Raw genomic sequence first — 27,912 nt, forward strand, 5'->3', positions numbered from 1 at the left:
AGCTGCTGGGAGCAGATAAGGCAGCGCGGCAGCAGGAGGGATTAAAGCTCTGAGGGGCATGGTGGGGGGGGGGTGCCGTGTGGGATGATGGGAGGGGGCAGGGAGGAGAAAGTTGAGGGCAAGACACCCGGCCAAGGAGACGAGCGGGGAAATGAGATCTTTGAGGAGGCAGGTTTAATCAGGAGCTATTAACTAGGAAAGGAGAAAGAAGAAACGCTTGATCATCCGTTCCGGGGAGAAAGACTTTCTTGTCATGGACAGACTCTTACACCCCACACACGCCCGGGGTGGCATAGCTAAGCCAACCGATGAACTGAGGACGGTAGAGGACTACCGGATAATAGGGTTGGCAGAGGCTGGCCCCCGGAGCTGCTCAGGTCTAGACAGACTAAGAGCGCACAGCGCCTCCTTGTGGTGTCCTGTGGAACACAAGAGAGCCACAGGAATAGTCGTTGGTGGTCCGCTGGCATGGAGACCCCACCTGCCTAGGGGTAGGTCTCCTAATGGGGAGGGGTACAATCCTGGAAGAAGGGTAAGCTGCTTCTCAGGGTGAGACCCCGAGATCCCGAGGCATCCCTTACCATCTCTTGCTCAACTAGAAGGGTGTTCTTGGTGCCAACAAAGCCCCCTACTCCCCCAGACCTAGCCTAGGACAATTCAGAGCCGGCCTTGGTGACAGAAGGCAGCCTTAGGGGGAAGGAAAGGAAAGAGAGGGGGCTGCGGGAGGAGAGCGGGGGTGGCAGGCGGGGCTGGGTAATTGCGTGTTTGCCAGTTCTCAGTCTCTGCACACGAGGGAGCGTGTGTTGGTGGATGTTGCTTCACTTTGAGGAGTGTCTGTTGGCAGAGGTGTCAGGGTGTCTATCTCAGGGGTCTGGGCTCTCCTTGGTTCCCGCCCTCTTTGTGTTTTGGGGAGCATGGCTCTGGGCACACCCAGCTGCGTTCCGTGCTGATGCGACAGATGTGGCGGGCCCCAGCTGTGCCTGCTTCCCAGAGAGGGGGAGGGGGCTGCAATCTGCTCCCCCATAATGGCTGCTAAGTGCCAGGGGGAGGAACTAATACAGAGGTAGGATTGGGCCCTGGGCAACCCCAGCAAAAGGACATGAGGGAAAGAGGGCACTGCCTCCCCCACCCAGTCCCGCTCCGACCAGGCCCCCACCCTACCCAATGTTCTTGGCTCACCCTGTCTTGCTTGCTCCTGAAGCCCATCCAAATTTCTCTCCATACTCAGCCCCTGTCCTCAGCTCTCCTCCCCTGTTGCCCCATCCAGCCTGATGCCAGGGACCCACCCCCTCCCCGGCCCCCAGCTCATTCCCCTTCGCTGATTTTACAGAATAATCTTTTTATGGAAACTGGGGGAAAAAAAGCACTAATGGCAGGAACACACCCCTCCCCCTGCTTCCCCCCCACTTCCCACCCCAGTTCCTTCTCAAACCCACCCCTGAGCCAGTACCCTCCTACACCTATACCTCCATGAGACCAAGTTTGGGTGCGGGTCCCAGCGTAGCAGACAAGGGGACTTCCTGCTACCTCTTGAGGCAGGGTGCTCCCATATTATGGGGTATGAGTTGCCCCTTAGACAGATGGGGAGAAATGGGGGCATCGTACCCCCTCACTGTTAAGATACTTTGCATGAGTGACCCCTCAGCCTGGGGAATGTTCTGAAGGGTTCAGCTTCCCTGCCTCACCCCACCTTCAAACACTGACCCTTTCCCCTCCAAGTGCCTTCTGCCATCATGTCTCCACCCCCACTGGGTCTAGGAGGGGGCTCCCGGGGGCCAGGGCCTGACACAGACTTATTGGATTTCACGGTGTTTTGCTGAGAAAATAATTAAATTATCATATTTATGATGGAGCTGCCATGGCCTCTGCCAACCACTTGGAACAGAAGGGTCAGGATAGGGGGAGGAGAGGAGAGGAACCCAGAGTCTGGTCCAACCCTCTCCTAGCCCCTTCCTCAGGGAGGTGACCCCAGGCTGAGCGGGTCTGCAACTCTCTGCTGATGGTGATGAGAGGTCTCGGCTGGGGGCAGGTGGAAAGAAACCAGGGAAAGGGATTGTGGAGACACAGGTTACAGGTTACAACTAAGACCCTGGGCCATCTCCCATGGCTGTCTCCCAGCCCTCAGGACCTAGGAGGTCACATCTAGGCCAATCCCCAGGTTAGCCTTGGTCTAGCTCCCATATATCTTTCTAACTGCTGGCCTAGGAAGCTATGAGATCCTGGGCTCTGTCCCGACACTGGGACACTGGTGTTGACAAGACCCGGACACCCTGCTGCCTGCCACCCAAGCTGGTTGCCAGGACCCCCTCCTGCCTCCCACCCAAACCCTGCCCCCCTATTCTCTCCGGGTAATTAGATTCCTCTCAATTAGCAGATTACGATCATTACCAGCTCATCTGGCAACTAAGCTCAGCACCCACAGCTGTGGAAAGGGGGGTGCCAAGAGGGGCACACTGGGGTCATGGGCAAAGATGAGAGACGTGTGAAGAGCAGAGCTATGACCTGCCAGAAGGTCGGAGGCTGCCAAAAGGTGACAATGCGTCTCCTGATGAGAGACCTCTGCCAGAGGAGTGGGAGACAGATCCTGGGAGACCCCTGGAGTAGGGGCAAAACCCCCAACTCCCCAAAGGCAGTCTGGGAGCAGATGGAGCTGGCAAAGCGTTAAACAGGCCAGGGCTGGGTCTTGGCAGGAGCTGAGGAGAACGGGCTGCTGGGTGTTCAGTCTGGGCCCAAGCCTCCCAGCAAGTGTGCGTGTGCCCACTGAAATCCCTCGGCTTTCTCTCAGTGTTCTATTAAAGCCAGGCCCAGGGAGGCAGGCAAGCAGGGCGAAGGTCAGAGGGCCAGCAGGCCAGGGAGCCTGGAGGGTCTCCCTCTAAAGCAGCTAGTGCAGAAGGCTGAGGCAGTGGGAGGGGGAGATTTACCAAGACTCTGGATTCATTATTCATGAGCCAGCAGCAAGGACTCCAATTTAAATGCTAATGTGGGGGGGCCTGACTCAGCTGCCCCTCCCGTACCTCCACCCCCAGCCCAGGCACAAGCGGAGTCCAAGCTGGCTCCAAGGTTCGTAGGGGTTTATTTGGGCCTGGGGAGGGAAGCCAGACGTCCCGGGCCACACACATGGCTCCTTGCAAGGGAGGATTCTGCCTGGTTTCCTCAGATCCTTTCTGGACAGAGCTGGCCAGGCAGGCAGTAGCCCGAAGGGGAGTGGGCAGGAGTCCTGGGGCCCTTTACACAGCACCCTCACAGGATGATCTGGTTGGTGAAGCTTCGACTCAGCTCCTTGTGTGGCAGAACAATCGAGTTCAAGATGAGCACCTCGGCAGGGATCCGGACACGGCAGCCTGAAGCATAGGCGAGGGTACCAGGAGCAAGCAGGTCATGAGAGGTGATGGGGCAGGAAGCCTGGGCCATGGCTAGGCCATCAAGAGGGGGCCCTCCCTGCCCATCTGTGCGCCTGGTCTCAGCCCCCAGTGACTCGTGACTCATTCAGGCCGAGTACATGATAGGATCTTGGTAAATGTTTGTTGAAAGAATACACACACACACACACACACACACACACACACACGTATGCACACACGTGCATGATACATACAAGACATCACCTGTGGAGCTTCCCAACCCTCACCCTAACCTCCACAAACCATACCCAGAATAGTAATGGCAGGAAGTAGCTTTCCATCCTTGAAGAGACTCTCACTGTCCATGCGAGCTCGGGGGTCATTGGGATTAGGGTCATTGGGAGTCCCCTCTACGCGGGCCCAGCGCCCCACAGTGCTTCCCCAGCCCACGATACTGTGAAGGACACAGGTGTGCTCCTGTCAAATGGGATGGTTCAAGGTGAGTGGAGTAGGCAGACATAAGAATGTGTGGAAGGGAGATGCAGAGCCTAGGGCTCACCCTTCTTGCCCTGGGAGGCATCCCTGGGCCCTCCCCCTCGGCCGTTTTGGGTACCACACACTACTGTGTGCCTGGTTCCTACCTGCAAAGTGGCTCCATGAAGGACGATGCTCTCTCGTAGACGTACACCCTCGCCCAAAGTCACCCCCTTCCCAATGGAGACATTGGGGCCCAGCTGTGGAAAGAATGGAGGGATGGGGGATGCTCAAGGCCCCATAACAGGTGAGCCAAAGCGGAGAGACACACCAGCATCTAAGGTCAGTCCCTGGGTATCCCCACCAGTCCCAACAGCCTCTCCCTGAAGTTGGGGGCACAGCTTACCACAGCGGATGGGGCCACTTTAGCAGTTGGATGGATGTAAACGTTTCCTAGAAGCAAAAGAAACAACCTGAGGGCAGATACCCCAAAACACATTTGGACGGCGGGGGGGGGGGGGGGGGGGGGAAGCAGGCGGTGGTGGGGAGAGACTGAGCCTTCACTTCCGCACCTGAGGTGAAGAGTGTAGGCTCCCAGGGTATGGGACAGTAAATGGCAATGATGGGATGAGGTGGTACCTCTGATTCGTGGGCCACCTGGAGTGTGTTTGGCTAGCCGTTCTGGGTGAGTGATCTGATATCGGCTCAGATAGAGACGGGAGGCATAGAGGGCCGAGCTAGGGGTCGGAAAAGGGAGTGAGACACTCCCGGTCCAGCAGGACCTGTGCCTACCATCCCAATGCCACTCTCAGAGCCTCAAGATCAGAGGCAGTTTCTTCCCAAACCCTCACATACCCTGCAGACTTGATCTGGCTCCAGATACCATCAGTGAGGTGCACATAGATTTGGCCCTGCCCGGCCAGGGCCGAGAACACATCCTGCTCCAGTCGGATGGTCCCTGCCCCAGGCCATGAGCCTGGAGATTCCTCTCTGGCCAGCAAAGGAGAAGACATCAGAACTGAAGGGGCTTTCGCCACCTCTTCGAGGCCTCTATCAAGGTCTATCCAAATTCTAGGGACTTCTACCCTTGATAGACTGCTTTCACTGGGGAGCCCCATGCCTAGCTGGATCCCACTCCTCCCATCCCTGCCCACGTCTACCTTCCCCCCATTCACCCATCTAGTCACCCTCCCTTACTGGATGGTACAAAAAACAAAAAACAAAACAAAACAAAAAAAACCAAACTCACCCCAGAGCAAGGCAGCTGGTGAGGGCAGAGACAGTCACAGAGAGAGGGGGGAAAGAGATGGTAGAGATGCCAGCTCAGCGGAAACAGAGACAGAGAAGCCAGGAGAAATGGGGAGAAGCAGAGACATGGCGGAGTGAGAAATGGTTGTCAGCAAATGAATGAGGCGTGAGATGGGATCTGGGTGGGAGAAGCCTAATAGGCAGCTTTCAGGCTTTGGAAGGACAAACCTCACATGAGCAAGCAGGTCTCTGGGCAGCCTGTGTGTGTGTAAACGTGTGTGTGTCTGCACTTGAGCACATGGGCACCCAAGTGTGTGTTGCCGTCTGTTCTGAAAGATGTCTCTGGGACACCCAGGGCTGGAGAGAAATGGACCAGAAGGGGAATAGGCAGGCAGTGACAGAGGAGGAGCTGGGTGTATAAGGAAGAGGGACAGAATGGGGTTAGAAGGGGAGGGGCTTAGGGAGGCTAGCTGGTGACACTGGGAAAGGGCAAAGGGGCAGAGGGTGAGCAGGGTGACATGGAACCTTCAGAGCCTGGCAGGGGGCAGGAGTCTGGGTCTAGGATGTTTGGGGTTGGGTCCCAGGGTCATGGAGGCTGCCTCACAGTTGCCTATCCTGTTGGTTACGCTGGAAAACATCCCGAAGAGGCTTCAGGGCTTCTGGGGAGAAAAGGTAGATGCCACAGTTGATGATGTCACTGATAAAGGTGCTGGGTTTCTCCACATAGTGTAGGACCTAAGGACGTGAAAGCAGAAAGGATAGTGGAGGGCGGACCACCACCACCAACACAATCTCACGCTCTCATTCCCAGGCCCAAAGGGTAGCTCACCCCTTGCCTCTACCCGGCTTTACATCCCCAAAGGACTACCTGCTCTACCCTCCCTAAGCCCTAGCATTGCAGGAGCACAACTCCAGGCCACTGGGATGTCCTTCCCTCTTCCTCTGGAAAACCCACCTTTAGAAATCCAGTTGACATTGTTACCCCTCAGTCCTCTCCTGCCAGTTCCACGTAGCTATTCGGGCCTGTCACCCCTGACCTCGGGATGTACCTCACTCAGGCCACTGTGCTATTTCTAAGGATTGGCCTCTGACTCTTTTTCCTGTAGACTGAGGTTTCAGGGGGGTAGGAAATGTGGTTCTGTTTCTCTCATGTCTAGCTGGTACCTGCCTCAAAACTGTGTGTGTATGTATGCACATACATATACATTACATGTATGTTTTATATATATTAAATTATAAATAAATCAAATGGTTCTTGTGTCAAAATCAATGAGATTCAGGGACAGGGACTCTCACAGATAGAGACAATGCCCCTTTGCCTTAGGGAGTATGCTCCTACCTCAGTAATTATAGTGTACCATGCACCTTCTGCCTGTCTTTGCACAAATTGTTCTCTCTGCCTGCTCACCCTGCTCCTGAAGGAAGCCCTGTCCCCCACTCAAGCCATCGCCGGGCCTCTCTTCTGTGCTCCATAGTGCCCCATGCATACATTTATTAAGACATCACACCTACAGAAATGAACTAGCAGCCCTTCCCCCCTGTCATTCTTTCTTAAAGGGTTCCAAGGGAAGGGTAGGGGGTATGGTACCCACACTGTCCTATCCACTGGACATGATGGGGTCCACCTTAGCGTGTTCTCAGCATTCTCTAGAGGTATGGGGCTGATCTTGCAGAGGGGTGCCCAGCCCCCGTTCTGCTCTCACCTCATGTGTCTGTGGATTCTCAACAATGCAGCCGTAGTTGAGGGATTGTGTCCTGTTAGCCTGAGAGACAGACATATCCGAGACAGTGACCTGCCTTCTCCAGGGCAGCCGAGGCAGTTTTCTCTCCTTTCCTTTCCTTCCCCTCTAACACCTGGCACACAGCTCTGACACTGACAAGCCTTCAGCAGAGTCGGGAGCTGACAGCTGCCCTCCCTCTCCCTACTTCCCAGCAGCCAAAGGGCTCAGGGTTACCAATGACACCTCCATTCCCATCGGGGCAGCACATCTCCCTCCCAGCAGCCATTTCTACTCTAAGACCTAGAGTGATCCCAGCCTCTCTACAGCCTTCGGCCCGCCCAGCCCCCTCTCTCTCTCTCACTGTGGTGCCAAGGAGTAAGAAAGGATGGCGCTGGCGTCGGTGAGCATCCAACATAGCACACAGGGGGAAGTCAGAGCAGACGTCAGCATTGAGCACGAAGAAGGCCTCAGGTGCCCCAGCCAGGATCTGGTCCCGGAAATGGTAGAGACCACCTCCTGTGCCAAGGGGAGCAAACTCCTGCAGGTATCTGTCCCCAGAAACCCCAGTCAACTCAGTGAGACACCATGAGCCAGGGTACCAGACTCACCCTCCCCCAACACCTCTGCCCTTGTCAGAAGTACTGGCCAAGACCTGCAGAGAAACCTTATATTAAGCAATTCTGATGGCCAAAATAAGAATCCCTTGGGTATGGAATGAACCCCAACAAATACTGACTCAAACCACTCCAAGAACTTCGAGACTCAGATGTGTGTGTGTGTGTGTATGCGCTCATGCATTCAAACACCTGACTGGAAGGTTAAACTCCTGCTGGGCAGCTTCTAGGAACTGGGTGAGGGCCTCATCAGGCTGGTAGAAGCCAATGAGCAGAATCTCCTGCATCCCAGGAACCTAGAACAAGAGAAGAGGTTTGGAGAGAAAAATTCTGATGGAATTAGGAGAATCTGGCCCAGAAGTCCAGGGGATACAAGTTCAGCTCCAGCTGTATAGCCAGGGTAATCAACCATTCTAGCCTGCTTTTCCTTTGGGCAATGCGGAAGATAGAAGAACTCTGAGTCTAGATCTTTCCATTTCGTTATATTCTCCCATGCACCTGAACTGGAACCCACTCTAAGAATGACTTCAGCTACCAAGTTACATTAATGTATAATCCAGTCACCTTTTCTCCCTTTCCTTATCCAGGGCCCCGTCTTTCTCTCTCAGTACTGGGGACTGAACCTAAGGCCTCACACGTACTAGACAAGTGCTCTCTCTCTGATCTACATCTGTAGCTCATGCATGTGTGTGCATGCATGGGTGGGTACACATGCCCATGTGAACTCGTCCACCTGGAGGCCAAAGGTCAGGTCTCTCTTCAGGAGCGGTCCACCATGTGTGTGTGTGTGTGTCACGGTCTGAGACCTAATGATAAGGACAGACTGGCTGGCCACGTAAGCCCCAGACTCCTGCCTCAGTGCTGAGATTACAAGTGTCCATCATCATGACTGGCTCTTTATATAAGGTGATGGGGAGCTAACGCAGGTCCTCATGTTTCTGCAAGTCAGCACCGTATCAAACGAACCATCTCCCACTATATATTATCCTGAGTTCGATACCAGCATGAGAGGAGGGTATATCGAGGGTGTGCATTGAATTAGGCATTTTACAGTCTTGCTTCTCCACAAAGGAGGTCTAATCTCTACTTTACAGATAAGAAAACCAGAGCTCAAAGAAGGTAAGAATTCCACTTGCTCCGGGTCACAGCAGGGAGACTGGACTCAAGCCCAAACCTCACCTATCCCAATTACAAAGCAATAAAGAAAAGGAGCTGCAGCATGGGCTCTGCGCTTTATCATCAATAAAGGCCCCCATGCCACAGCTCTAAATGTTCTTCTAGCTTCCTGCCTGGATTCACACTCCACACTGTAAAACTAGGTGTGAAATCCAAGCAGCGAGAGGCAGGGGAGTCAACAGGGCTAGCTGCAGCTCTGCACCATCCGAAGAAATGCCACTCACACAGGCACCTGTGAATGACAGCCCTTGAGGTTTCCTTGGTGCGAAAGGGGAGACAGGCAGCAGGAAGGAGATGGGCGGGAAGAGAACCTATAGGGTTACCTGGGCACAAGCTTCTATATGGTGCTGGATCATAGGGACGCCCGCCACAGGAAACAGTGGTTTGGGCACCTCAAAAGACAAAGGCCTGAAGCGAGTCCCTGGGAGAGGAGAGGAGAATAGTTTAGTCTCCTACTTCCTGCTGTCCTAACCCCACCGACCGCTCCAGCCTACCCCCTCCCCTATTCAACAGCTCCTCACCCTTTTGGGGGCCTCCGATGAGGATCACAGCTTTGAGCATGATGGAGATTGCTACCTAAACCTCAACCGCCAACAGAAGAATTATACTCAGATCTCACACTTCAAATTGCAGCACGTCGCCCTTTCCTAGGATGCAAACTCAAAAGTTCAGTACAGTCCTTCCTACCACCACCAATTTCATGCCAATCCAGAACTGAGTAGCCTTCAAAAACCTGCACCCCACCCTTTGGCAGTGAAGAAATTCTGTAAACTCTGGGAACTTAACGGACTCCCTTCTCTGGCCCCAAACATCAACAACAAGCCTCCATCCCAATAACTCGCAAGCGCCTGCATCTTCTTTCTAGATGTTCGGCTCCGAATTCCAGCGGTGAATATGGAACCTCAAAAACCTCTCGTGAGCCCTGGGTATTTCATTCCAATCCTAAGAATGAACCCCGAGCAGCGTACTAGCGCTAATCTGCATTAGATGAGCACCAATCCTAACAGTTCTGGGTGCTGAATGTGAATCCCACAACTGCATGTGCTAAAATTCAGTGAAAGGACAGGTGTCTCTGACATGCCAAACACTACAAGCTCCAGCAGTGCCTGTACTGAGGACGGGTGCCAAATCTCTGGATTCCGAGGATTGGTTGCTGACCCTCTGGACCCCACAACTGAGTCAGTCCAGTAGACGTTAGTTTCTCGTAGCCAAGGGTTATGGAACCAAAACAATCCAGGACATGAGGAGAGCAGGACGGGACCTCGGAGCCCTTCCTACGTCTAGGGTCTGTCCCCTACCCCTACCCTGGCCGCCACCCCTCCATCAAGTAGGTCCTTTTACCACTAGCTCCCTTTACGCCAGCTCTGCCGCCTGCTGCTGCTTGCTCCTTCCGTGTACGTGTCTCCTTACAACTCGCGAGAGCGCCTTCACAGGGGATGCCGGGAGTTGTAGTTTTAAAAAGTCCTCTCCCCAACTTTATTATACAGTTTGGTCAGGAGATCGAGGAGCGGACGTAAATAAGAAGAGAGAGAGAGGTGAAGGTGGAGATAAAAAAAAGTTAGGCATGGGAACTAATATTGAGACCTAGGACTTCACAGTACGGGCTCAGGGACAGCGGAGAACTAGGGAGGATCCCGTCTAGAGGAGAAGTGGGTGTGGCCAGCCTTGGAAGGGGCAGGGGCTGGGGCGCCAACGCCGGGGGACGCCGCGCTTAGCCTGAGCCAAAGAAGAGACGGCGGAGTCTTAGCTCCCGTATTTGTCCTTCTGGGACGTTTGACACTGAGAGAAGTCTTGTTCCGGATTTACTGTCTGTGAAATGAAGCACCGGACTAGGCACGCTCTCCTGACTTCCTAGTGACACGCCCATTCTGTGACCTTGGCTTGTGGGTCTTGGGTTAAGTACGCGGCGAGTGCTGGGACATTAAAAGGCAATGCCACAAAACAGAAAAAAGACTCGGAGGGTCAGAAAGAAAGCAGTTTTATTAAGCAGGACAGAGGAGGGTTTGGGCCCCACCGGCCCCTGGCCTCGCAGCCATGGCAAAAGGTCTGACAGCCCCTTTCAAGCCACGTTCACCAGAGAAAAAGTGCTAGGTTCCTGCGCAGGCTGCAGCCGCCCGGGGGGGTGTGGTCCGGCAAATGGTCCACGTGATTGTGTTGGTGCCAATTTCAACACCCTGGGGGAAATGTGGAGAGATGGAGAGTGGAGTTGTGGGTCAATTTATCCGTGTAGTGAGCTTAGTTAATTAGAATACTCTTTTCTTTGCAGTCCAGCGACCCTCATCCTTCTGCAAGGTTTCTGGGAACAGAACCAGTCCCAGAAAAAGTCCTGCTTTTACTGGAGATCCCAGCCCTTCCCTTTCGTCGTATTTGACGTTCTCTCTGTCTTTCATCCAGTTAACATTCGGAGGAGGCTAGCTCGGTATCTGGGCGGGCAGTGTTACTATGGTGTCTTTGCGTGTTAGTGTTATCGTGTCCCTTTTCAATCTTAGCCTGAACTAGATGAAGGGCAGGGAAACCCCACCTAAAAGCAAGGTGAGACAAGAGCATCACCTCTCCAACTAATATCTGGCCCAAAGGTGCATTTGAACTCACACTATGATATTGGACAAATGACTAGCTTCTAAGGTTTTATCTCTGTAGCTATTAAACAGGACTTGGCCCTGTCCCTCCTTCTCTGGGTCAGGTAGAAGATCAAAGGAGCTCTCACAGTATTTCGGAGACAGCTTTGAGTAGGGGAACATGCCCTGAGTTAGGAGCCAGAAGCTGGATTTTAAATCTTGATTTACTCTATGGGCCCTACCGTGGTACTATGGGAGCCCATAGCTGACTTCTCAGTCTGGGTGGAATCAGGTCCTGAAGTAGGAGAGGAAATTGCTAGGACTGTCACGCCCTCCAGGCAGTGCGGAGGCTGGGCTCCTCATCACTCTGTGTGAACTAGGCTCAGCTACAAAGGTGAGCCAGCGTGGACCCTACTACTGCAGAGCCCGCAGGGTGGTGCTGTTTTGGACTATGGCACCTGTTCCTTACACAAGGATGCATGCAGAGTGTGAGCAGTGGCAGAAGGCGCTGGCTAAACTGACCCAGGTAGGCCAACTTGCCTGCATCACCCGGGCCACTACATCGCTCAGCTCCTTGCATCTTTGCTCCAGCAGATGAACAGACCCGGGAGAGCTGAAATTCAGCTTGGCTGTGCTGCCTTCACCAGAACTATGCCTTCCAGTGGCTCCAGAACCCGGGGCAGGCCTTTCTCCCTCAGTTCTTTCTGAAGCCTACACCTCTATCACCGCACCAGGCCGGGTCAGTACTCAGAGCTCCCATAATAGTAATGAAGCCTGCTCCCAGCCCAGTCTGCTAGCACGCCACCTCCTTGTGTGGTAGGGGCCTCCAAGGGCTCCTTCTCCTTGGCCCACTAGATACCTAACCTGGAAGTTGGGATTGATAGGAAGGGGCGACCACTGTTCCTTTTTAAAAATGGTCCTCTCTTGCCCTCAGCCTTTCTGCACTACAACGATTTCTCCCCGAGCCCAGTGACTACAGTGCAGGTCTCGCAGCCTTCCTCTGGACTCCTTCATCCGTGACCCCTGTAGGAGGCCTGGATGCAGATGGAGATATTCTGGACCTGGGGGTCATTGATATCCAGAGTAATATCCTGGAAGTTTGGCAGCTGATTTGTATGTTTGGGTTTTTTGTTTGTTGTTTTTTGTTTTGTTTTTCCCCCAACAGGAACTGCTTTGGACATCTGAAGAATATGGGGAGACCACAAATATGGGGGGGGGGCAGGCTGAGCCAGAGGTTTTGTGTTTTCATCGCACTCCCTACTTAAGGATGAGACTGTCTGAGGCCTCATCCAGGACTGGACTCCTCCTCCAGAGGTTGACTTCAGGACCAGTTGGTTAGCTAGGTAGTTTGTAGGCTACCTCCCTGGATGTCACAGCAGGGGGGGCAGGTAGGTATTCAGCACCAGCCTCTGATTTTATACACCATTCCTTTCTTTGCCTTGTTTGGCATGGTTGTCCCCAATCCTCCCAGGAACCCCAGCCCCCACCCACTGGCCCAAGTGGGCTCCTTATTTAGCCCTTAGGATGCCTGGGATGAGCTGCTCTAGGCTACACCACCACCTGACTAGCTGGACAGATGGATATGGCCCATCCCTTTTTAGGGCTAGGGGAATCAGATGTGGCAAAAAAGGAGACATGGCTTTATACTTATCTCAACCCCCAGGCCGATATGTAATGTGCCCTTTTCCTGACAGTATAAGTTAAAGGGGTACAGGCATTTGTGGAAATATCCTTCAATACAGCCAAGGTAGCCTTGAATTTCTTGGTCCATATAGCCAGTAGTGAAAGGACTACATGGCTGTCAAAACCAGTGAGAATGACCTGACCTAACAGCCACCCTTACCCCCAAAAGTCCTTTTGACACCATGCCCCCTGGTGGTTAGATGAAGTAAACCAGCGGGGTGCAGGAAAGATGTTTGAGAACAGCAGCCAACACCCTGACCCCCCCAATGTCACCTTCATTCCCTACTTGCTTCCCTCTTTGTGACAGGATAGGGTCTGGCTGGTCAGTACTATCCTTGAAGGTTAGCACTATGATGGACTCTCTAACCCTAAGTCTGCTGAAGTCCGTTAGGGGCCTAAACTGGTGTGGAGGGGCATCGGACTGCCCACGGTAAAGATCCTCTCTCAGGGGCTAGAGTGGAGTTCAACCTGTGCAAGGCATCAAGTAGACGCATTGTTTCCACTCACTGTAAGTACTCAGTGTGGGGCATCGCCACCTTTTGATCAGAACGGTTTTGACACCACTCTGCTGACATAAATTACCTTTGCTCCTCCGGGTTTGGAACAGGCAGTTCACATGCCATTTCCAATGGAGATGGGGAGGGAACTGCAGATCAAAGGGGGACGGGAGAGGAATTTTTACCATTTATCAAGATATGAGTTCAGGCACCTCATTTTTTATACGAATGCACTTGCTGCGTGCGGAGGGAGATCCTCGCAAGCAAAGTGTGTATCTTCATAACTGGAATGACAGGCGGGCATGGTGTCTCTCTCATCCCTTCCCACTGATTCTAGCATCTTGTTCTTCTGTGACGATGGACCCCGCCTCTTTCCTGAGGTCCTAGGAAGCCAGAATGGCTGTTGGAGCTGGAGTCAAGGGGTCCTCAAACCAGTGCCCACGTTCTCTGTTTATAGTCAGAAGTTTGTTCCTTTCGTTTTGCCAAGAGTAAAGCTTCAAGGTAGAGCACAGAAAACCTCGATCCCTCTTTCCTCTACCTCAGGTCTAGAAAGCTCATTTCTAGGACCCTGGGACCATTGTTGGGTGCTGCATGGGTGTATCCAGTCATGGTCCAAGAGACTCCTAACTTGCCATAGAGACAAGAAAGTCCAGCCTGATGTGTCCCTCAACCCTAGGAAATGCAGGACATGGCTTTCCTGGGCACTCACAACTGTTCCATGCCCTTGGATCTGTGTTCTAATCCCAAGAATCTGGGGTCGGAGCCCCTCCTAGTTCTTTCTACAGCTCTTCACACTGTCTCCTTTACCCAATTACTGAGATGAAATCTGTCTCGCCCTCGTCCCGGGGAAAGACTAAGGCCAGCGATGTGATGGGTCCATTCCAGAGCCCAGCATTCTTCAAGTTACAAAGAGGACGCATAGGGACAGAGGTGGGTTCCTGGGATCTAGATAGAGGGTGGCTATGGAAACTCAGTAGGTGACCACAGTCTCCCTTCTAGAAATAAAAATGAGCGAGAGTCAAGGGAGGGATTGTAAGGGCCCAAGGCACTCACCGGCATACCCTCTATACCCCTGAATCACTGTCAATGCCTACAGAAGGCTAAACTGCACTCAAGACTCACTCCGAGCCACCAGCCCACCCAGAGGAACATACATTAAGTCCTGCCGCTTGCTGTTTTTATTTTCCTTGTGACAGACAGACAGAGAGCTGCACAGACAGCTGGATGGCTGAGGGGATGGTCAGGACAACATAGGCAATAGGGATTGGATGGAAAGGAAACTCCATAAAAGGCAATAAATAAATAAATACAAATAGGAAGAAGGGCAAAGGCCTTGGAGAAGCAGCGGGGACATCCCTGGGCCAGTGTAGAGGGCCCAGAACCACACCCGCTGGGGCAGGAGACCAGCTTGAGTGGCCTTGGGCCCACAGCTCATTGTCTTTCTTCTTCCTTTCTGAAGATTCAGTTGCTGGCCTGCCCTGCCACCCCTGAGCCCGCCCTCCGCCCTCCCTTCCACTTATCTCTGCTCTGGCTCCTGGCACTGCCGCTATGCTCTGTCCTTCTCTCCTGTACTCAGCCCAGCTCACTGTTTCCACATCACTGGATCCTCCTTCCTCTTCAGCCACTCCCTGAGGTCCACCTCTTCCTCTGCATCCCAGAACCTTCCTCAAGTTCCTTCCCCCTCCAGCCTCTGCTTCTCACTTCCCCACTCCCTTCTTGCCTCTTTCTCTTCTCACCCTTGCCCAGTCTGACTAGTGCGTCTCCTGCTCTGCTTATAGCCGGGGTGACATCCGGCTGAAGCCCCAGGGGCCTTGTCCCCTTAGGTCCATGAGGTAATAGCCCAGCCAGATGTTGCTGCTGCTGCTGGTATCTGAAGCCCCCAGACCTGTCCAGCTGAGCATGGGCTCTGGAATGTCCCTTGGCAGCGTTGAGTGGGAACCCGAGTTGAAGCCCATAGCCGGGCTGTGGTTCATGCCACCTAGGGGCTGCCAGGGTAGGAGCGGAGCAGCACCTTGTGACGGGTAGCAGCCTCAGCCCGGCGTCGCCGCTGCTCACCCAGGAATTCCTTGAGCCGGTTGGTGGTAAAGGTGAGTGTCTGGCGGCGCAGCTTCATCAGGTAGGCATCTTGCAGCCATGGGTGGGCCAAGCAGTCCTGTAGTGAGGGCCGGCTCCTGCCAGGCCAGTGAGGGATCGTGAACCGGGAAAGAAGCTCTGGGAGAGGGCAGCCTATGCCCTCCCTCGGGCCCTTTACCCATCCTGATTCACCAACGTGTGTGATACTGGGCTTAGTTTCCCAGTCTCTGGAATAGGGACAGCAATTCTGTCTTTCCCAGGACGGTTATGGGCTTTAAACGGCAGACAGCATGATTGCTGCTGCACTCTATGGAGGAGTTGGAGTCTGGCCCCATGAAGCCAGGGTCGGTCATAACACTGGAAGATTAGAGGTAGGGAGCCTACTCACCAGGGATGTACTGAGAGGACCTTTCGCAAGAAGAGGGTGGCACTCTGGGATGTGTTCGGGTACAACTGGAAGGCATCAAAGCGACCCCCCACAATCCGAGCCTCTGTTTCCTGGGGGTCTGGCTCATAGAATGGGGAGTATCCACTAAGCCTGTTGAGGAAGACAGGTGAGTTGGCACAGTCTCAGATGCCCCTCTTCTTGCCCCTACCTGAGAATGATGGTCAGTGGTCAAGGCTAAGAGACATTAGCGGAGGGCATCTGGGAGGGGCACAATACTCAGGAGCAGTCCCACCTTGGTACTGGATGGGTGGTGGGGAGACAGGGCAAGAAGGAGGAGATATTGGTAGAAGTGGGGGCTGAGAGCTAGAGCAGGCAGACGGAGAGGATCACAGACAGAGGAGAGCAGGGAGCCGGAGCCGGGCCGGGCCACTCACATGATGTAGGTGAGCACACCTGCTCCCCAGATGTCCGTGGCAGAGCCAATGGGGTCTCCTTTCACCATCTCAGGAGCTGACAGGAGACAGAGGTCAAGCTGATCTAGGTTCCCGGCGGCAGAGGAACAGGAAGAGGAGGGCAGGCGGGGCGGGGGAGGGGAATCTGGGGCCTTAAGGAGCAGGACTATGGCCAGGTTACCACATCACGAGTAAAATCAGAGCAGCGGGCCTTATAGGTCAGCAGACAGGACAAAAGTGGGGGTGGCCAGCAGGAGATGTGAGCCACCTGGGGCACTAGAGGTTCCCAAGGACCTAAGATGCAACTTCACAAGCTGCCTTGGGTCAGTTCCTTGTGGCCAACACCAAGTTTGAGAGCCTTTGAAAGCAGCCTGGCTGGCTTTAATCCCAAGCCTGCCCCTCTTTAACTATGGGACTCCGGGCGATTTACTAAAGCAGCCTAGCTGTCCATTGTCTCGTCTATAACGTGTGGTTTGTAGAGCAGCTCTAAGGAATTGAGACAATAAGCATCAGTTAGCAGGTAGCTAAATAACCGCTGGTTCTCCCTGCTCTGTACAGTCATAATTGATTCTCTCGTCTTCCCAGCTTTTGCAAATCCCATTGCAGTTATTTGTAACTGTCTAATTGGACGAATACTTAACGTCAGGGTTCCTCTCTTTCCTCATCTGTAAAAACGAAGCACTATTATGCCAAACTCTAAGGCTATTGTAAAGATCAATGGGAAAAACTCTGTTCATTATTTACATAACAGTTGTTTCACAGTGAATGGTACGTATGTGGGTGACAGGGTGAGTCTGGCACACCCCTTTGGCAGCCCCCTCCCACCCTCTACCACGACCAGCTGCTGGTCTTCTCACCCATGAACTCCAGAGTGCCTGTGCGGTGGCCAAGGGGCTTCAGGGCCTGAGGGTTGTAGGGCTGGGCACTGCCAAAGTCCACAATCTTAAGGGCATTGTCAGCGGCCAGCAGCAGATTGTCTGGCTTGATGTCCAGGTGTAGCACATGGTGGCCGTGGAGGTAGTCCAGCCCTTGTAGCAGCTGCACCACGTAGGTGGCCACATCATCTTCTGAATACCGGAATCTGGGGTGGGGGTAGGAGGTGGGTAGGGCATGGCAGAGGCGGCCAGCTTCCCCAACTCTTGCTACCCATTCTGTTCCCCGGGAACACCCAGCTTTACCTGTCACTGAGCCCACAGAGGAGTTCCCGGTTGCCACAGCTCTCAGCAATAAGCACAAGGTACCGAGGGGTGATGTAGGCCTCATGCAGGGACATGAGCCGTTCATGGTGCAGCGTCCGCAGCACCTCATATTCCTGCAGCACCCGATGTTTGCCCTCTGCTGCGTATGGCACGATCTTGGCAACGAACGTTCTGCCTGTAGCATTCTCCCGGCACGATCGCACAACACCGAAGCGGCCCCTGTGTGTGTAGGAGGAGGGGGATGCCACAGACTCAGGTGGACGCTATCATTGTTAGAACTAAAACAGGAAACAGGGACCCTGGGAACAAGAATGCAGCGGGCTTCTGAGTTCATTGCTAGGAACAACGATTCCAGCACTCACTGGCTCTCTACCTATAAACGAGTCCACAACCTCAGTTTTCTCATCTGTGAAAGGGGTGCTGATGGCAAGGCAGTGCCTTCCCCTCACAGTTGTGAAGATTGAATCACAGCACAAGCTCAAGCTCAGGGTGGCACCCAGCTGAACCCCACAGTTCTAAAGCTCCACACCTCAGCATCTTTCTCCAAGCCCAGTCATGACAGTCTGCGCTGCCTAAACTTTATGTCCCTTGTGTCCCATGCTCTTTCCCACCTTCCCTTCCCCATCCTGCTTGCCTGGCCTTCTCCTCTAGGAAGGTGTAGGGTTTCTGAGGGGGGCCCTGTCGAAGAGTGGTGCTCTCGGGTGTGGGGGAGCTGACCACCTCCTTGGCTGGGCTGAGGCTCCGCACAGTCACCTTGGTGGGCTCAGGAGGGGGCTCAGGGGCTGGGGGCTCAGGGGCTGGAGGTGCGGACACGAAGGAAGTCACCATATACAAGGAAGTTGAGGAAGGCGCTGGTTTAACCCCTTGTGGGGTAGAGGTTGGGGTCAGGGTTCCAGTGTCAGGGACAAAAGACTTGGGTTCACTTGGGGTGACCTGGATACTGGGTGGGGTGGGCTCTGCTTGCTGGGCAGCCAGCAGACCCCTGTGCTTTCGTGGAGGGGTCGGAGGTGGTGGACCCATGACCTTGAGTGAGGACAAGGCCTGGCTAGTGGACATGGGGGACATTGAGGAGCTGAGAGTGACTGCCTGGGGACCTGGGGGAGCAAGAGCTGGGGTGAGGGCTAGTGAGGTAGGAGAGTCAGAAGGTGGGGCCCTGGCTGGCCCTGAGGTAACAGGGGCATCTTGGGGAGCAGCAGCTGGCTGAGCCGAAGAATCTAAGAGGAGACAAAGAAAATCATCCCTGAGTGTTCTGGGAAGAAAGCTGTGATGCTCCAAGGAGTGGCGAGGGGCCGCTACCACCCTACACCTTCCACCGACCTTGAGGGCCTCTGATGAGGACCTTCTCAGAAGGGTTGCTGAAGGGCCCCTGCCCAGCACGGTTGGAACAGGCTACACGGAACCTCACAGTCACACCGACAGGCAGGTGTGTCACATTGTAGTAACAGTCGAGGATGCCTGAGCTTACGGAGTGCCAGACAGACTCCCCTGCGGACAGCACAGGGAGGGTTGAGGCCACAGAAGGGACTCTACCTCTCCAGAGAAGAGGCCTCTGTCTGAGAAGAAACTGGCCTTCCCAAGCAGCACCCCCGCCCATCACCCGGCTGCCATCGGCTGCCTCCTTCCTTCCCCCATCCTGCCTTGCCCTCACCATCTACCCGCCGCTCCAGAGTGTATGTGCAAGGTGCCCGGCTGTCTCCTGGCTTCCACAGCACCAGCGCTGTATCATGATAGGTCTGGGGCACCTCCGGAGGAGCTAGCTTTCCTGGGATGCCTGGAAGGAGAAGGAGAGGCCCCAGTGGAGGGCTCGGCACACTCTACCCTATCTCCTCATCCCTACTGCATGAGCCCTACCCCCCTCACTCACGGGCTACAGACACAGTACAGGAGCTGGTAATGCTGCCCAAGACATTGGTAGCTGAGCACTCATAGAGCCCAGCATGCCGCTTGCCAGCCCGGGGTATGCTCAGCATCTGCCGTCCATCTTTGCAGGACACGATGACCACTGAGGGCTCTGACCTCAGGGACTGCTTATCTGAGGACAAGAAAGCATTGGAGGGGCAGCTGAGGAAAGCCAGGTTTCTCTCACTCACTCTTCACTTCTGCCTCCCTGTGGCCCTGCCTCCCCTATGCCCTTTACTAGGAGCCACTTGTCACTCCCCCCCATCATGCCCGCCTGCCTCCCCTTCTCTGTGGAAGATGCAAGCTACTTACCTTTCATCCAGGAGATACGGGGTGCTGGGCAGGCTGCCGGTAGGCAGAGCAGGGTGGCTGCTTCCCCCTCCAGCAGCACCTGGTCCTTGAGTTTAATGTGGAAGACTGGGGGGAAATCTGAAGGAAAAGAGACAGCTCAGGACCCTGGCTGCTTGTTGCCCAGGGAGGGACAGATGCATGTGAGCCCTGGCGCGACAGGGATAGCAGGGAACAGAACAAATGGTTCTCTCCTCCCAGCTAAATGCAGAAAGTAGAAGCTCATGCCGGGCCTCCGAGAATTTTCCTGTGGTAAGCATCACCTTCTCCAGGCCCTCCGCACGCACGTGTGGAACCACCTTCTCCTTGACTGATGACTGAGGATGCTCGGGCCATACTTCACATTTGTAAATCACTTAGAGCCGAGACCAGCACTAAGTGTTCTACAAGCATTTGTTAAAATAAAAACAAACACATTTTGAAAAATGATAACAGTTAAGATTCTGTAATTTAAACTCCCTCTGGGCCACTGCAGGGCAAGTGGGAAGGGAAAGGAGACGAAGCAGTGACATGACCTAACATGGGCTGCATGCAGAATCTGTGATCAGAACATGCAGCCTTCGAGCCAGCAAGTAAAGACTCTTTCTACCAAGCCTCATGGCCTGAGTTCAGTTCATGAGAGCCACATGATAGTAGGAAAAGACACACTCCCGAGAGTTGTTCTCTGTCTTCCACATGCATACCATGGCAGGTACATGTATATGTGTATGTATCTATATATACACACACAAATACATAAATGTAAAGAAAAGTTTGGCCCATAGTAGCACATGCCCCTTTAATCCCAGCACTTGGGAGGCAGTGGCAGGAGGATCTCTGTGAGTTCGAGTCCAGCTTGGTTTACATGGTTCTACTACAGCCAGAGCTCCACAGGGAGACCCAGTCTCAACAAACAAACAAAACCTGTGTGGTTTCGAGAGACCTGAAGCTAGTGCCCCCTACAGGCAGCCCCTGGAAGGGTGTCTCTCGGCCTCCCTGAGGTGTAGGGGAGCCTCCTGACATTTCAACATTGGTGTACTCAATTCAGGCCCCTAAAAACAACTTTCGAAGACTGGGTGGTGGTGGCGCATGCCTTTAATCCCAGCAATTGGGAGGCAGAGGCAGGTGGATCTCTGTGAGTTCGAGACCAGCCTGGTCTACAAGAGCTAGTTCCATTTAATCCCAGCCCTTGGGAGGCAGAGGCAGGCGGATCTCTGTGAGTTCGAGACCAGCCTGGTCTACAAGAGCTAGTTCCAGGACAGGCTCCAAAGCCACAGAGAAACCCTGTCTCGAAAAACCAAAAAAAAAAAAAAAAAAAAAAAAAAAGCTTCTGAGAGAGCAGAATAGAGACTGCAGGACCCTAAGCGAGTCACACCCCTTCAAAAGCTCCATTTCTGGAGAATGTCTGTGAATTTGAGAGACTATGCCCAACCTAGCTTGGGTAAGGAGGGTTTGCTGTGAAACTCTAAGGAGGCTCGTGGAGAGCTGGCACGTGGGAAGTGCTCCCAGACATTAGATCTTCTTGAGGTTGTTACTATTATCTCTTTGATATACCCATCAGAGAAGCCAGGAGCTGAACCTGGAAAGTGGGATTATTGGAGCAAAGCAGAAAAGACACTGGTTGGTGACCTTGCCAAAGGCAAGGGGCTTGGAGCTCTGTGCCAGTCCTGCTGGACTGGAGTTCCTCAGAGGCAGGGTGATTTGAAATTGTGATCCCTGGATTGTTTCTTAAGATCCAATCTGGTTTGGGTCACAGAGGGTGGAGCGTATCTCCTTCACTGGAGGGGTTGGGGAGAGCTAAAGGCCTCTGGGAAATCAGGATCTGAAGAACCAGGAGGGATCTGGAATCAAGCAGGAGCACGCAGTGTGTGTGTCTCTTCTCACTGTACCCTATTGTTCCCCGAGGAGGGGTCCTAATCTCATCCTCCGGTGAACTGGGAATAACCTCATCAGTTGCCACCCCAGTCCTAGTTGGGGTACTAGGGACGGAACAAAACAGGCCGGGGTGAGCGTTGAAGATGACCTTGGTCTAGCTTGGCCAGTCCTACTGCCATTCCCCATTCCCCCGGGACCAGCCCCAGCTGATAGAGTGGGAGAGGCTTCTTCCGTCAGGGAGATGAGGTCAGAGGGCACTGCTGAGCAGGGAACCAGCTGCACTAGCAAAATGGAGCCCCAGGTGGGAAGGGATTAGCCACCCCACATTTCTCGGCTGATGCTCTCCTCCAACCCCCTCCTTTCCCCTCTCTTCCAGCCAGCTGGTCTTCCCTCCCCACCATACCAGCCCCACAGTCCCAACTACAGCTTTGGCACAATCCTCTCAAGCAAGGCCAGCTGAGGCAAAGGGAAGGTTTAACCCAAAACTGGGCAGTTTAACCCAAAACTGGGCCAGGAGAGAGTGGACAGCTTCTAAAGATCACGTGCACAGCCTTGCTTGGTGACTTCCTCCCGACCACCCCGACAGCCTGGAAGCCTGGCCTCCTGGAGTAATGCCTCTTTTCCAGGTGGAAAGACACCAGGCGGAGGATACCTCCCGCCCCGCAGCCCCAAGGACACCTGAGAAAGAAAGAAACCAGGGGATGTGGCAGGCCTCTGCTCCAGCAAAAAGAGCCCGGGGGCTACTTTCTCTAAAGATGTGCCTTGTGGGTGATGTGGAGAGTTCAGAGTTGTGGAGAACTGAGGATGCAGTCCAAGCTGGGAGACAAAGTGTGTCTCTGAGTGCGTACACTCTGGGGCTCTGGGTGCACCAAAGTAGGATTTTGAGCTGTTTCCCAGGGCTCTCTAACTGCTGCTCTTGAAGAATCAAGCAGGTCTCTGTCTCTCTATGTCTCTCTCTCCCTTCTTTTTTTTCTCTTCCCTCTCCCTCCCATCATCCCCTTTATCTCAATAAAACTCTTCACTTAAAAAAACAAACAAACAAACAAAAAAAACCCACCCTGCACCCAGATACCCAGATGCAGAAACCTTCCAAGGTCTTCCAAGTGACAGAAGGCCAGCCAAACAAAGACTTTAATAGAGTGACCTGGAGATGCTCTGGGCTGTGACTGCTCCCTTTGTTAGACCTGAGACTTGGACAAGCTACTCAGCCTCACTTCACTAAGCCTGCTTCCTCACCGGCAAACTAGGAGGCTGAAGATCATCCTTCTAAAGAATGCCGTGGTGTTAAACAAGACAGCGTTTGTGACATGCTTAATAGGACACTTGCCTCTGCTAATTAATGGCAGCTGCTGCTGTAATTATCATTGTTGTTCTCCTAACTCGAGGCCTCTTCCATGGCTGCCCAAGCTCCTCCTGGTGAGCCAGTTTTACTCAGCCAGGAGAGCAACCTGAGGCTTTCTTACCTGATTCGCTGGGCACATATTGGTGACCTAAGTCCTCTTGGACACTGGCGGAGAGGTTTGGCTGTGATAAGCCCTTGTTCTTGCGCAGCCTGGAAAGGCCCCATCGGTGCCGGCTTCGGCTGTCCCCTGGAGCTGGACAGACCCAGACTCATGAGCTCTTGCGTAGCCACTACAGCCAGCACCCAAGTCCCTGTAGCTCTCAAGGTACCCCCCCATCCAAAAAAAAAAAACCAAAAAAAAACAAAAAACAAACAAATCCCAACCACCTTATCCTTCTCTTCCTGATCCCTTCTTAGCCTCTGCCTCTCCACCTTCCTCATCTCTCTAGCCCTGCCAATGCCACCCTTCCGGCCCTCCTTTCAGAGCTACCTCTAGCACACCATACCCAACTCTCACCTAGTCCTTCCTTACCTGAGGAACCCGATGTGCCGCTGGCCTCTGAGCCCAGAGACTCAGCGGAAGGTGTGGTGGCACCAGCCTGAGAGGCCAGTTGATTGTGTGGAACACCGAGGCGTCGCAGGCTCTCCCCTTCCGAAGTAGCCCTGCGCAGCCGTCCAAACAACGGTGTGCTGCGACCCGAGGCGCCCCCGGAGTCCTCACTGCTGCCGCTGCGCTGCAAACGACTGGATAGCCGCTCCAGTGTGGAGCTGAGTCTCCTGCGCACCGCCAGCACTGGGGAGCCCCGTGCTGAGCTACCACCCTCAGAGCTCTCCCCGTCTCCACTGCGGGACTCCCAGGCTGGGTGTCGTTGTCCGGGCGGGGTCCTCCTCAGCTTCTGCGACAGGGACAGCGAAAGGCGGCGCACGAGGCCCGGCTCCCCCGCTACCCTGAGGTCCTGCACAGAGCGCGAGCGCTCTGGCCGTCGCACCAGCTCTAGCGGAGTTCCCGCCGGGCTGGGACGGTAGATGCCATCGTCCTCTGCCCCACGGAAGGGACCGCGCTCCTCTGAGCGCGAGCGGCTCAATAGCCGCAGGCCCCGGGACAGTGGCGATTCCCGGCTGCGCTTGAACTTAGCCTCGAACACAGCCTCTGATTCCAGGTTCTCGATGCTGCTACCAAGGCTGCTGCCTGGCCTGGGGGGCACCGTGGGGACTCGAGCTTTCTCGGCCAGCACTGGGGGAGTTCTGGCCGAAGGCACGCGCTTATTGGAGGCTCCGGGAGGTGGGGAGGCCACCCTGGCAAACACAGCTGCATGGGGCTTGGGCTCTGATGGAGGCACAGCGGGGCCCTCTGTGGACTGGGTGGGACTGGACAGTTGGAGCGATTGCATGATCTGAGCATAGGGGGTGAGAGGCTGCGCTGGCATTTGCAGAGCCAAAGTGGGCTGTGCTGGTTTGGCAGCTCGGGCTGGCTCTGGTTTGGGCTCTGGAACCTTCTCTGGGGCAGGCTGAGGTGCGGGGGGCTGGGGAGAGTCTCTGGGTGCAGCAGCGGGAGGTTCCGGGGACTTGGTGATACTGGGTTTGGCGACGCTGGGCCTCGCAGGGCTGGGTGGCTGGGCCTCGCTAAGGGCAGACAAAGAGGGAGACTCCTGCAGCCTGCGAGCCCCAAGCCTGGCTATCGGGATTTCAAGGGGTGCCCCGGCGCGGCGGTGCCGACCTCGGGGCTCTGCCTCACCCTGAGAGAAGCTGCTGCTCTTTTGCAGGCCCCGAGACTCGGGAGGGTGCTGGTGGTGGGGTGCAGCCTCGCTGGAGGCAGCCCTCGCCATCCTAGGATCCCGTGCTCTGCCCCCCAGGCTCTCCAGCAGGGGGCCCCTGAGGCCGCTGACCTTGCCATCCTCGGGACCTCCCCGTAACAACCGCTGACGCAGGGCCTGCAGCCTCTGGGCGTACTCGCCCTCACCCAGGCCTCCCCGAGTCAGGCGGGTGGCACCCGGGCTGGGGCTCCTACGCTGGGGCAGCTCCACAGAAGCCGCCTTGTGCAGGCTCCGGCCCGGCTCCCGCGACCCGACCCGGGGCAGGGCGCTCTCAGCAGAGCTGCCCCTTCGGAGCTCGGGCCGCCTGGAGCTAGGCCCATCTGGGGGCTCCTGGCCTGGAGAGGGGAGTGCCTCAGGGCTGGGGGCCTCCTGGTCCTTAGAAGAAGCCCTTCCCTGTTCTTGCCAGTCCATGGGGGTGACAGCTCCAGCGTCCGGGGTCCCCAGAGCCTCATCTTCAGTGGGGATGTCAGTGAGGGACACCCGAGAACCTGAGAACTCGGGCTGCAGGGGTCGGGGCACTGAGGGAAGTTCTTCCAACTCTTCCTCTTCCGAGTCTGATGAAGATGAGAGTCCCCCACTCGCGGGTGGTCTTCTAGGCATGGCCACCCAAACCCGCTCCGGGGGAGCCCGCAGCAGCTCCGGAATGGGGCGTAGCACCAGGTGGCACTTGTAGCTGATCTGGGAGCGCTGCAAAGAAGGTGCTACAGTTAGACCAGAAAGGCCAAGAGGACACAATGGCTCCCAGGCCCTTTTTCAGCTCTGGGGAAAGAAGTATAGGGACAGGAAGGCAGATCAGGTAGGAGTGGGAGGTACCATGAGGGGGGGTATGTGGAAAGGGCAGACACACTCACCTGCCACCTCCTCCGTGACAGAAAGAGCTTCAGGTGGTCCGTGCTCACCTCTGCACCCTTTGCTTGTGTCTGCAAACCCAGAAAAAGAGGACCTGAGAACAACCCGGACCTTTCTGAGAGACAAAGTCCATTGTGGGACTCGGAACAGGATGTAGGGGTTCCTGGGGTCTTGTCTCTGTGACTCTGTCAGGCCAGAGACACACCTAAGACAAATTCTTTGTAAGAGGAGGGGCAGGAAATAAACTCCTTATATACCTGAGGGAGGGTGGCTTTCCCTGGAATTCTGGGTACCCTGGTGGTCCCCAGCCCCCTTTCTGTCTCTATGTATGACAAGCCTCCCAGACATCTGAAGTCCTGGTGGTCCAGCCTAACAAGGCTCCCAGCAGGAACCGGAAGGAAACTCTCACTTCAAGGGTTGCTGGCAGAACGGCTTGCCTTCAGCTGACCCAGCACTGTGCTCAGTGATAAGTATTTAGTTTTGTAGGATGATGGGCACCAAGCTCGCGGCATTGAACATGCTAGGTGCGCGGCCTGCCACTGAGCTATATGGACTCATCCAATAGCAAGTTTACTTAGACATCTTTTCTGGACTCACTTGCCGACTGCCTGCCCACCAGTGCCTAGTCCCAGGACGCTGGGGCTTGACAATGAGGAGAACCTTGACCAGGTGACGATCATAAGTGAGTCAGGCCACCCAAACACTAGTGTGTGGAACCCACTCAGGACAGAGGTGCACAGAGGGTGAGAATTAGGCCAGGACTGGCCTTGAGCACCAGGAAGAAGCCTGAAGAGGAGTTCAGGCCTAGGCTTAGAGTCTAGCTACTCCAACTTGATCATCGACTTGGGCCTCAGTTTATTAAAAAATAGGAGCAATAATACAGTCTTTTACAGATCAACTGAGAGGCTAATAGGTCACATGTATATAAAATGCATATCATAGTTATCACATGTAATGCTCAGTAAATAGAACTATTAGTAACATTTTCTTTCCCTTCACCTCTGTAGCATACGTGGGAGGACTAGACTCACTTTGAACCAAGGATGTTCCAGTGTCTCTTCTGCAGTAGGTCTCCTGGAAAGGGATGAGAAGCAATGATTTATCATTCATTTATTCATTCAAGAATGGAGAAAATGGGACCTCTTAAGAACTAGGGATTTGGGGTAGAGAGATGGCTCAGTGGTTAGAAGCACAAGCTACTCTTCCAAGTGACCTGATCAGGCAGATTACAGCTGTCTGTAACTCCATCTCCAGGGGGTCTGATGGCCTCCACAGATACCATTGCTCATATGCACATAACACACTCATGTGCACACACACACTCACACGTAATTAAAAACAATACAAACTCGAGTTGATTCGGCAACTGAAAAATGCACATTCTTAAATCCTACTCAGAAAACTCTGAAAAACACACACACACACAAAACCCCAACCCACCTTATTTTTTAAAAAATGGGGGAGGGGTCTGGAAAGATGGCTCAGAGATTGAGAGCACTGACTGCTCTTCCAGAGGACGCAGGTTCAATTCCCAGCACCCACATGGCAGCTCACAACTGTCTGTAACTACAGTTTCAGGGAATCTGACACCTTCACATAAATGCACATAAAATAATGTTAAGTAAATTATTAAAAATAATACAAACTAGCTGGGCAGTAGTGGTGCCTGCCTTTAATTCTAGTACCCCAGAGGCAGATGCAGGTGGATCTCTGTGAGTTTGAGATTAGCCTGATCTATAGCGTGAGTTCCAGGACAGCCTGGGCTACACAGAGAAACCCTGTCTTGAAAAATGAAAAATAATTAAAGAAAATTAAAAGCAAATCTTAGAAATACTAAATGAAAAAAGCAAAGGAGCGAGGAGTCACATATCTAAGGGCAGAGGCTTGGTAGGAGGAAGCATGTAACCAGTTTGAGGTCTCTGCAGTTATGCAGTCTTCTACTCACAGCCGATCCTGAACCAGCACTTTGATGAGAAAGCCCCGGGCCTCCCTGCTCAGACTCAGGAATGTGGTCTCCTCAAAGGCCACGTTGTAGTTGCGGATATTCATCAAAGTTGTCCGATCGTTCTCGCCCACAAATGGGGAGATGCCCGTCAAACTGCAGGGGCAGAGTGGGTGAGGGTAAGAGTTGGCAGGGCCTTGATGCTGAGGTTAAGGTGAAGCGCAATGCCTGTGGTAAGGGACCAGGGACAAGTGGACGCCTAGGGATGTGGGGACATCAGAGGCTGGGCAAATCTGGACAGGAAGCCAGAGTTTTCATATTCTTGTCCTGCTAGCACTTGAGGTCCTCTGGTAGAGAGGCAGTGTGCTTTGGGAGCTGGTTGCCTGTGCTTTGGAGAACAATTTCTGTCCCTCCTCCAGTGTGGCTTTCCCATGAGGAGA

General features: G+C 54.2%; 3 protein-coding genes across 8 annotated transcripts in view; all 3 read right to left on the reverse strand.

The window, feature by feature from the left end:
• Positions 1–3,030: 3,030 nt before the first annotated feature.
• Positions 3,031–9,991, reverse strand: Gmppa (GDP-mannose pyrophosphorylase A). The gene is made up of 13 exons (XM_057758450.1): positions 9,916–9,991; positions 9,096–9,221; positions 8,898–8,995; positions 7,591–7,694; positions 7,146–7,332; positions 6,767–6,826; positions 5,668–5,798; positions 4,671–4,805; positions 4,455–4,552; positions 4,222–4,268; positions 3,983–4,075; positions 3,650–3,818; positions 3,031–3,341 (listed from the first exon to the last, which is right to left on the reverse strand). The coding sequence occupies exons 2-13, from the start codon at positions 9,133–9,135 to the stop codon at positions 3,241–3,243; spliced, it is 1,263 nt and encodes a 420-aa protein (XP_057614433.1). The 5' UTR covers positions 9,136–9,221; positions 9,916–9,991; the 3' UTR covers positions 3,031–3,240.
• A 994-nt stretch (positions 9,992–10,985) lies between these two features.
• On the reverse strand, positions 10,986–14,371 carry Spegnb (SPEG neighbor). The gene is given in 5 exon segments (XM_057761296.1): positions 10,986–11,034; positions 11,036–11,064; positions 11,777–11,846; positions 12,150–12,223; positions 14,366–14,371. Coding segments are annotated over 5 exon segments (228 nt in total).
• A 108-nt stretch (positions 14,372–14,479) lies between these two features.
• The window catches only part of Speg (striated muscle enriched protein kinase), a 56,297-nt gene continuing 42,864 nt past the window's right edge, over positions 14,480–27,912 (reverse strand). For all 6 annotated transcript variants that reach the window (XM_057758304.1, XM_057758299.1, XM_057758317.1 and 3 more), the window contains 15 exons: positions 27,476–27,628; positions 26,562–26,604; positions 25,533–25,601; positions 23,400–25,368; positions 22,989–23,120; positions 19,636–19,752; positions 19,289–19,456; positions 19,073–19,195; positions 18,742–18,909; positions 18,059–18,638; positions 17,404–17,643; positions 17,083–17,306; positions 16,208–16,283; positions 15,774–15,923; positions 14,480–15,483 (listed from right to left, as the gene is read on the reverse strand). In XM_057758304.1, coding sequence (XP_057614287.1) covers positions 15,291–15,483; positions 15,774–15,923; positions 16,208–16,283; positions 17,083–17,306; positions 17,404–17,643; positions 18,059–18,638; positions 18,742–18,909; positions 19,073–19,195; positions 19,289–19,456; positions 19,636–19,752; positions 22,989–23,120; positions 23,400–25,368; positions 25,533–25,601; positions 26,562–26,604; positions 27,476–27,628 — 4,405 coding nt within the window. In that variant the 3' untranslated portion in view covers positions 14,480–15,290. The remainder of the gene's footprint in view (positions 15,484–15,773; positions 15,924–16,207; positions 16,284–17,082; positions 17,307–17,403; positions 17,644–18,058; positions 18,639–18,741; positions 18,910–19,072; positions 19,196–19,288; positions 19,457–19,635; positions 19,753–22,988; positions 23,121–23,399; positions 25,369–25,532; positions 25,602–26,561; positions 26,605–27,475; positions 27,629–27,912) is intronic.

This window comes from Chionomys nivalis, chromosome 2, assembly GCF_950005125.1.
Source record: "Chionomys nivalis chromosome 2, mChiNiv1.1, whole genome shotgun sequence".
NCBI classification, from domain to species: Eukaryota; Metazoa; Chordata; class Mammalia; order Rodentia; family Cricetidae; genus Chionomys; species Chionomys nivalis.